This window comes from Emydura macquarii, unplaced genomic scaffold, assembly GCF_026122565.2.
Source record: "Emydura macquarii macquarii isolate MOO-44397 ecotype Brisbane River unplaced genomic scaffold, CSIRO-AGI_Emac_v2 contig_3343, whole genome shotgun sequence".
Classification (NCBI taxonomy): Eukaryota; Metazoa; Chordata; order Testudines; family Chelidae; genus Emydura; species Emydura macquarii.
This window is the reverse complement of record NW_027133480.1, coordinates 2,275,122-2,285,468: the sequence shown is the minus strand read 5'-3', so window position 1 is coordinate 2,285,468 and position 10,347 is coordinate 2,275,122. Positions and strand designations below refer to the sequence as shown.

General features: G+C 41.1%; 1 protein-coding gene across 1 annotated transcript in view; it reads right to left on the bottom strand.

Moving 5' to 3' along the window:
- Nucleotides 1-8,077: 8,077 nt before the first annotated feature.
- The window catches only part of EDRF1 (erythroid differentiation regulatory factor 1), a 47,030-nt gene continuing 44,760 nt past the window's right edge, over nucleotides 8,078-10,347 (bottom strand). Inside the window, exon 25 of the mRNA XM_067533393.1 lies at nucleotides 8,078-8,998. Within this exon, the coding sequence (XP_067389494.1) occupies nucleotides 8,827-8,998 (172 nt within the window). The 3' untranslated portion in view covers nucleotides 8,078-8,826. The remainder of the gene's footprint in view (nucleotides 8,999-10,347) is intronic.

The following is a 10,347-nucleotide window of genomic DNA, read 5'->3' as shown; positions in this document are numbered from 1 at the left end:
CTGTAGCATTCCTAAATTGGGAGTGAGGTTCTGGGCTATTACTAATTAACAATGTAGCACTTACTGAGATATTTAGACACTAACTAATCTTTATGTAGCTCACCCGGGCATTGTGACATATTAGTTCTGTTCACAGACAGTAAACCAAGAGTGGTTAAGTGACTTCCCCAGGGCCACAGCAAGAGCCAGAGTCATTAGTATGCAGAGTAATTAGTTCTTCCCTAGGTGCTGGGCTGACGCTCCTCTCCTCGTTCAGCTGGCTGGTAACTTGGGTAGCCCATGACAGACACATTTGAATGGGATGGTATAATTCCCATTGTTTTGATGACTCCTACGCTGGGTTTTCATTTGACTGCTTTTCAAATAGTATACATGTCCCCCACAAACTGCTGATTATACATCAATTTTCTCTAAAGGCAGCAATGCCTTTGAGCATGAATCAGTGCACCTATGTACCTGTCAAGCACACTATAGAAGGCAAAGCAAAACATGCTCCAACGAGCCCAGTAAGACATCTATTTCAGCCACGGGAGCAAAGATTTTGTCATGGCTTTGCAGGCTTATATGAGGGACAGACCATTTAGACTTTCCTTACGGGATGAAGCGTGGCAAAAATAGAAGTGGTCTATGTATTGACCCAGAACATTAGAATAGCCAGGGTCAGATCCTCATTCATCATAAACTGGCACATAACAGACTTGTTTCCAGCTAAGGATTCCCCTTATCGAAAGGAAAATTATAGTAGCACAGAGTCAGCATAGTTGGACCCCTATATCCTCCCTGCCATCCCCACACAAGCAAGAGTGTGACAAAGGACTAGCTCTCTGGTGATGCTTGGCTGCTGCTGTGATCCCTTGGGAGCCATTGTAGCCAGGTGCAAATCAGAGCAACGTCAAGGCCAGGAGCCTACCCTTCTCCACCCACAGGTAAGCTCCCAACTCACGGAGGTTGGAACTGCTGACATCATGGGGCTCCAGCAGTTTGAAGAACCTGTTCCCTCGTTTTGCTAAAGGTATAGGACTGCTGCGTCCATCCACTCCAAAAAGCCTGGCTCTGTGTGGGGTGGAAGATGGAGAAGTCATTTACTAGCTGCCTCTTGAAATGCTGCTTCAGTCTCTTCATCTCAGAGGCTGCTGGGTCCTTCTTAAAGGGCCAGTCCTGTAGTGTCTTTCCTTCTGCAAGAATATGTCTGTGCTTCACAAACATTAAATTATACTCAAAACACTCCCTGACTAGTATGTCCGTATTATTATCCCTAGTTCACAGAGGGGGAGACTGAAGGACAGAGGTTAATATCGTCAAGGTCACACAGGAATTGTCATTAGTGGGAACAGACTCCCATGCCTGTGCTCAAGCCACGGGTATACTTTTTCTTCCCTATCACACTGTTACCATTGTAATCCCCTTCAGTTACTTAAGTTAGAAATACCACAAACCACTACTGCAGAGAGCCCTCTGTATTGTTGGAACCTCCATATCTAAGCCTGCTGGAAACTGCTCAGAAAGAGGCATCTTTACTGATCTGTAGTAGTTGAACTCCATCATCACTTGCTTTTTGCTTCCATTTTTTCCCCTTTCTCTCTTGCCTTTGTCTGTATCACATAAGAATGGCCATATTATGTCAGACCAATGGTCCATCCAGCTTTCATCCCTGATCATCCTAGCTAATAGCCATTGAAGGATCTATCCTTCATAAATGTATCCAATTCTTGTTTGTACCGAGTTATACTTTGGACCTTCACAATGTTCCCTGGAAATGTGTTCCACAGATTGACTGTGCGGAGAAGTGCTTCCTTTTGTTTTAAACCTACTGCCTATTAATTTTATTGGGTGCTCTATCGTTCACATGTCATGTAAAGGGTAAATAATTCTTTTTTCACTTTCTCCACACCCTTCATGATTTTATAGCCTCTATCATACCTCACCACCTGATCACATTTTCAAGAGTGGGCATGAATTTTGAGACCAATAGCTTCTGCCTGACTTTCTGAGGCTCTGGGGGTGTCCTAGCTCCCAATGAAGTCAGGTGTTCAGTGCCTCTGACAAATAAGGTCCAAGTTACTATATGAAGTTCGGGACTTAAAATTAGAGGCTATTTGTGAAAATTTAGCTCATATGTTTGAAAAAAGATGCTTACTACTCCTGTCACCCTTCCTTGGCCTCCCCCTGCAATACCTGGTGCAATAAGATAAGGTTCTGCTCTGTTCAGGTCAGAACTTGGGATGTACTTGTGAAGTACATTGAATCAGCAGGTCAGGGATTTGCACTTGCTTAGTTTCTGGATGATATTCACATTAATGAGGCACATCTCCCAGAAGTGACCCGGGAACGATCTCCTTAAAGAAAGCAATCTGCAATAATTATCCTTTGACTTTCTCTGTTCTAAAAATTAGTGTTTAAAGGCAGCAGAGTTAATGGCTTATAGCTTCTGCTACCTAAAACAACCAGCAGTTTTTTGTTTTTAGTTACCAGGGAAAATTCACTTAGACTTAGCCTACTCAGAAAACATTTGGTCCCCAAAACAAAAGATGTGTTCCCACCTCCTGCCCCCGCCCCCAATTCATTAATAAAATCTCAGGCAGTGAAACAGTTAAAATATTTCAGTATATATTAATGGGAAGGCATCTAAAAATTGAGATAATGCTGGTTAATTTGAATTCAGCTTAATGATAGCAGTTCAGTCTACGTATTGTCTCATATCTGGAGCACTGTATTAATATATGCCCCATTAGATGGGGTTTGAACTGTGGTTTAAAAGATAGTACAAAAACGGCATGACAAGGAAGTCTGAGAGGCCAGGTAATAATTTGAGGGAGCCTCATAAAGAATGCTTATTATTTCACAGAGGGGAAATGTTTCACTTACTTCCCTAGGAGCTCTGTATGCTGAATAGCACCAAGACAGTACCAGCTACCAGTCCATCAGTATCTGCTCCTAATTCTCAGCTGGGAGATGTGATGCTTAGCCACCTCACTACAGAGCAAAAGAAAAGGTACATTACACAGGTTATTTAGCGTTCTGGATTTTGTTCTGACAGTCCCTGCGGTGTAATTTTGCTCAGATGCCAAAGTGCATTAACTGTGAGGAGACAGGAGAGAGAATTGCTGCTTATAACACAGGGCACAGTTTATAGCAATTCAGCTGTTTTTACAATGACTGGTCAGCATAACCACATGACCAACAGAGTCCACCTAAACCATCTCAATCACATCTTGAGTGAGGAAGTTGGTCCCTATCCCAACAGGCAAAAATACAAGGTTTAGGTTATTTTTATACTCCTGACGTAGCTATAATTTACTAAGGGAGAATGCTAACAGGGCTTACTACTTTAATTAAAATGACAAAAATATAGACCCATAAATTAGAATGGCAGTTGGGGTATTGAAGGATTCCACTAACATCACTTGAGAAGAGAAGTAATGAGCATGAAACAGAGGCCACGTTGCATTAACCTGGTCTGGGGGGAAGAGGAGAAGGTAAAGTGCTGAACCAAGCTAAACGCTACTGCTATAAAAAAACAAGGGGAACTAAAGGTACAGGTGATTCCTAGAGACTTTGAGCCAAGCAGTTGAGCAGTACAGGCGTAGTACTTTTCTCCAAGTTCTGTTCACTTATCCATGCCCCAAAGAGTGGCTGAACCAGGCTTCTGAAAAACACCAAACCCCGCAGAATAATTCGGGCTTGCTCCTGTTCCAACTGACATCTAAAGGCATAGTGACCTTTGAGTTTTGAGGGGGTGCCAAGGTGCAACTAATGTGTGTTTTGGATCCTAGCAACAGTTTCTCTCATTTATGTGGGCAACCAAAAGTCAACCAAAAATTGGTTCCTCTGCTGTTGCCCAGCTTCCTTGTTTACAGCAAACAAAATCTGAGTGCAGCAAACAGTCAGCCTGGTTTCAATTTCAAGTGTTATTAATTCAGATTTAAAGAATTTGAATATCTTAAGTTGCTAGATTTAAAAAGATGCATTTTCTATTCTGCTTTAGCAGACAGATCACAACACTATTTTCCAGGAAAAGAAGAGGTAGGATGGAGAGTGAGTTAGATGATTTAATATTTATTTCTTGTGCAGCAGTTGGTATTGGCTTCATGAGAGTTATAATCACAGAACACACCAGGGGCCCGACTCTAGCCAAAAACGCAACATGGAATTGCAGCATGATGTTGGTGTCTTTGTGCATGTCTGGATACACGCAAGAAAAAATATTTAAAGACATGTAAGTGTCCACTTCAACAAATGGGAGAATTTAGAGTTGCCAGTACTCACTGTTTTAGCATGAATCTCATAGTTGGTGCTTTTCTCAAAGGCCCAGCTCCTAGAGTCATGTTATACCTGAGAATCTCAGCTTTCATTTAAGTAAGTTCCTAGCCTTTATGGGTTTAGAGAACAGCTTGAAAACATGAATCCTGAATACTCAAAAAACAGAAGATAAAAAGTTATTCTTTTAACTCATGATCGTTTGGGTGCCTGACTCGTGACTTTTGAATGGTTCAGGTTGGCAATACTGGGTTTGGTACTTTGAAGAAAAAAATCATCATGGATATTCTGACAGACATTGCAACCCTTCGCATTATCTTTGGGAACACTACATTCATTAATGTTTTCTGTATGCTTGTGTTCTACTTGATGGGGGAGGGTTGCCACAACTCATCCAAGAATTAAAAACTGTGTGTGTGTGTTGGGTGGGGGCGGGGTGAGGGGGTTGGGGAGAGGGAGAAGATGAATATCCCTAGGACTGTAAACTAATCTAGAGCAACATCACTCCCTGGAGTGGTTTGCATATACTCATTCAGACTGGGTTTTCTAAACAAAGAAAGGGTTTCTGATATAAGGATGAACTTTAACTGACCTGTGGTCTTCCTTTTGATTCAACAAAAAGGATTATTAGTCCTAGGGGGAACGCCAATCCTAGCGGGAAGAGACTGATGGGTAATTTCTGATATGTTTATCAGTAAGTGTGTATGAACTTTTTTTTTTTTTTTAAATGTTTTCTCTGTAATGCTTTTGCCTTAAGAATAAACCTGCTTGCTGAGAAAGCAGTGTGGATTATTGGTACAAACGTTGTCACTGTCCTCAGAGAGGAAGCACAGCTTTCATGCTGGCCATTAGGAAGACTGGCTTGCTGAGATATCAAAATGTACAGCAGGGAACGTGCAGCCTTAAAAACCTCTGGTCAGAAGGAAGTAGGACACAGATCCCTGCCACAAGACAGGTGATGGCTGGACTTCTAAGATCTGACGGGGCACTCCTGGAGTAGACATTGGAAGGGGGAATACATGTGCAGTTACCCTTCAAGCTGTGACAGACACATGTGACTGATGAAGACAAACTCAAGAGAAACATTACCTTATAAAAATGGTTAGTTAGAATATGCTTTAGGAAGGGAAAGGGCTGGCTTTATGGATTTAACATCTTCATTTATATTGCCCATATTGCCATACCACTTGTGCTATGTTACAATCAGCTGGTACAAGCTAAACCGGGTCAGGCTGGGTCATAACTGGATAGGAGACCTTCAGGGAACATGTGGAGGGGCTGGTGTTTATGATTCACCAAAGCAGTATAACTGCTGAAGGTCCTGATCCCGCAAAATTTTACATACGTGAATAACTTCATGCCTGTGAACTCCCAGTGACACTATTTAAGCATAATTTTTTGTTGGATCAGGACCCAAATTAGTACTGAATTAATGGGGCAGCCTTGTGTTCAAGTGTACCATGCTGCCTTACAGAACAAGGTTTAAAAATGAGATCTTAACCACTTGTAGCAACTATTGCACAAATATTGGGAGGTGAATTTAAACCCTGATGCCCTGCTGAAATTCCAGTTTTGATAGCAGTCAAAAGTCACAGGTGATCAACTCAGCCAGATGCTAAATAGCAGAAAATATCTGATCCTATTATTATAAATTGTGCAAATATTTAAAGAATTTAAAAAAAAATCCTATTAGTTTACTGTATTAGGTTGGGCTTCTAGCAGTTAGAGACCAGTGCAATAACAAAAGACAACTGGCCTTCAGTTTCAAAGTTTTATGCTTGGGCATTAATAGATGGTTATGAGGGCATTTCCTGGCACTCCGTTAACAGCACCAGTTGAGGAGCCAAGGAAAAGCTTGTCCATGTTACTATACGTTTGTTTGCATAGTTAGAGACTATACACAGATAAACCGATAATTATGTGGGGGGTTCTTCTCTCATCAGCTATTGAGGATTAAAGATAGAAGGATTAGATATACAAAGGTGAGGCAGAGAACGAGTCACAATGACATCGATGGAATATAGATGTTAACAGATGAGATTATGTATATCAGTGGATTAGTCTTCCAAACTCTGACTACAGCAAGCAGAAGTTGTTCCCTAGTGCTTCACAAAAGACTAGTTTTCAAGCTTAAAGAAAAAGTTGTAGCTTACTGACCACAAACGCCTGGTGAACATTGCAAAACAGGAGATGTTCTTTGACATCTAGTTTACACTACAACGTGGAATGTTATCAAGATTAGCCATTAAGAGACTACCAAAGTTATTTTTATTGGGAATCAAATGCAAAGAAAGGAGGAGATTAGAAGTCATAGGCCTTGTCTACACTATGTGGGCACTTATGTGGGCAAAACTTCTGTTGTTCAGGGATGTGATTAAACCACCCTCCCTCCCGAGTGACTTAAGTTTTGCTGGCATAAGCGTTTGGATAGTCACATTATGCTGACAGGAGAGCTCTCCCGTCAACATAATAAAACCAGCTCAATGAGCAGTGATAGCTATTCAGCGGGAGAGTGTCACCCTGTTTACTTTTTGGTTCTATAACTATAGTCCTCTTACAAAAAAAAAATCAGAAGAATCTTACCCCTTCTTAGTTCACAGGTGTTTGCTTTTGATGTAAACAGAAAATTAAAAACAAACACTGAAGTGGCTAATTATTATCCTCAATTGATACTTTCCTAGCAATTGTATGGCTATCCTAACGGAAATCTAGACTCTATATATTATTCATTTGATTAAATGGCAGGATACAAAATGAGCCAGGACAATTCCTTGGATAGCCGCATAACAGTAGGTATGATTTGAAGACAAGGTGGTTGCAAAGGATGTTCCCTTAGTGACACATCTGGCTTGTTCAATTGATTGGTCCTGATGTCTAATGAAAGAGATCTACCTTGACCTGCTTAGTCCAGGTCAAGTTTGCAGGGCTGACAAGAAAACTGTCTTACTCTTAATATGAGCAAATCAGATATTAAATCAGCCGGATACAACATGAAAGTCATGTCATTTTTAGTCACTTTTCAGAGTGAAATTACACTCTAACATGATGATAATCAGGATTTCATGATAAGACCTACCTTTTTCCCCCTAACACAGGGCCTTCCAGAATAAATACTGTTCAACTTTTCCCCACTGATGGCTACATGCTAGCTCCCAAAGAAAGGCAATGTATCAGTCTTAGGCACAAAACACTGCTTTGATTTTGCACTAGCATTTTGAAGTTATGTTCATAAACTTTCTGACACAGAATTTCTTCTTGCTTGATGTGAATATGGAGCAGACAATAAAAAAATAGTAATGGAAGGTGCAGTTCAATACTAACACCACGAATAGATAGCACATTGCAGGGAATCTAGATTAATGACAAACATATATAAAGTACCATTTGACTTCTGTAACTTTTTACTTCAAGAAAAAAAAGAGACCTAGCTTCCAATTCTATTTTGATTCAAGAGAGTTAGAAACATATCTATTCACCAAAATAAAATCTTGCATCTAAGAACTTCCGACAAATAAGATAACAGTTCATTATTGTATATATGTAGTTATAATACTTCTAATTTTTAGAGCAACACTAGTAAAAAATACTTCAGATTTCATGTTTCTGAATGCCTCATCGACACTTTGAGAGAGGTAGCTACATGTTTTAAGTCCTAACATATTGAGATGAGACTAAGGCCTGATTTTCAGATTTCCAAGTGAAATTAATCAGAGTTGTTGGTGCTCAGCACATATGAAAACGAGGCCCATGTTTCTTAAACCTGTTTTCAATGTGACAGGGCAGTTTGTGTCTCCTGAACAGAAATATTAAATGATAGCAATACAAAAAAAAATCAGACTTAGATGTGTATGTTATAGTTTTAATAAATAAAATGTATTTAAAATATGCTTTTTCATTTATTCACAGTTTCAAGTTTGAAGAAGAGAGGATAATACTATTCCTGATCAAACAAATCAAAGTACAGCTAAATCCATTTCACTTGCTGGTGAAAATGACACTCCAGCAATGGCTAATATCTGTGAAAAATCTCATATTGAGGCTAAAAAGGCACACACTTATTTTTGTGTGTGGTATTAACTGTAGTTAAAAAGGAAATATGTTTGCATATATAAAGGACATTTCTTTGTACAGTTTCAGTTAACATTACTGAAAAAAGTCTTCCAATACCGCTTTGCTTACAAAGTAACATTTTATACAAAAATATCCAAGGCATCCAACCGTAACAGATTACATTTTTATGCTAAACATTTTATTTTGCATCACTGCAAAGCACACTACTTTTCAGAGAAAGCAACTGTGTATTTCTCAAATGTAAAAGAGTGGAAGCTTTACATCTACATTTCCATTTTAGCACTTCACAAATGTAAAAACATTAGTAACCAAAGCATAATTGAGCTGTCATGGGATAGTGATGAACTCCTGTTCTTTCTCAGCTGTACCATGTTATAAATAGGTAATGCTTACCTCAACTTCAATAAAACTAAGCACCACATGGAACAAAGCCACTGACCCCATGTTTAACAAGGCACTGATATTTCTGCTACCTGTAGCAGTTTTATATTTAGAAAGTCACCGAATTCCAGTCTTATTGGCTTCACTGTTCTGAGTCAGCTGTTCCAATAAATTTAAAATGACTTCTATTCTTGCTTGCAGAGTCACACTTTTGTTAGCAGTTGCACGCAATAAAAGGGAGTAAACTTGCTTGTTGGTCTTAAGAACTTGCTCTTCTTCATTACTGCCACTGAAAAAGGAAACAGATAACCTGAACTATTAAATTGTATCAAACTGTGAACAATTACATTGTGCAAATATTTATTAAAACAGTGACTACCCACACAATCAAAATCTTGTTCTCCCCAGGTTTCCATGACTCCTGCTTCTCCCACTACCTCTCTAATCACTTCTCCAGTGTTTCATTCAGGCCTGGTCTACACTGGCGATGGAGGTCGACGTAAAGTCACTTACGTTGATCTCCGAACACCTGCGTCTACATTGGCACTACAGTTAAATTGACTTAAGTCGCGCCAAAGTTGACTTAATAAGACCACCTCTGCAAATGGCGTAGCACCTAATTCAAATGTATTGGTTCGATTTAGTGTCAGTGTAGACACAACTTCACTTAAATCGACTTTATTGGCCTCTGGGAGGTATCCCACAACGCCCCCTTGTGACCGCTCTGGACATTTGCGCTGTGCTGTGGTCACGCTACCTGGAAATGTCCCCTCCCCTCAAGCCCCGGGAACATTTCAATTTTCATTTCCTGTGCTGCCAGCGTGGAGAGAGCATTGTTGCTGTACTCCTCACGGCTACTGCAAAGCCCAAACGTGCTTCAGCATGGAGTCCACCAGAAGTCTTAGATCTTTTTGGGCTGTGGGGCAAGGAGTCCGTTCTGGCTCAGCTCAGAACCAGCAAAAGCAATCTGGACATTTATGGGAAGATATCCCAGGGCATGCTGGAGAAGGGACACAAGAGGGACGCTCAACAGTGCTGCGTGAAGATCAAGGAGCTGCGTCAGTCATATCAGAAAGCCAGGGAAGCTAACAGCTGTTCTGGCTCCTCGCCCAAAACATGCCGCTTCTATGATGAGGTGCGTGCAATTCTCAGTTGCGATCCCACCACGGTGCTGCCCCGCAGCATCGATACCTCCGCTAGCTCACAGTCCATGGACAATGATGAGGACTCCGTGGACGAGGAGGCTAAGGAGAGCAGGGTGCAGGAGAGCGGGGTGTCCGTTCTCCCAGAAAGTCAGGACATATTCCTGACCCCAGAGCAGTCCAGCAGCACACAGGACAGCACTAATGATCCCAGGGAAGGGATTTGGGGGGTAGTGATATCGATGGTGTGTGTGTGTGGGCGGGGGGGGGGGGGGGGGGGATGTTGAGCAAAGGCAAACAACATACAGGAACAGAAATTATTCCTGCATCTCATTGGAGAACCTGGTTTTCAAAGCTTCCCTAATACAAAGTGCTCTGTGGTTAGCTCTCAGCGTACTGCTGGAATCTGGCTGCTCATAACTGGTGACCAGTCTTTCTGCCTCCACAGCCCAACCCTGGGGGAACCTCTCACCCTTCGCTTCACACACATTATGAA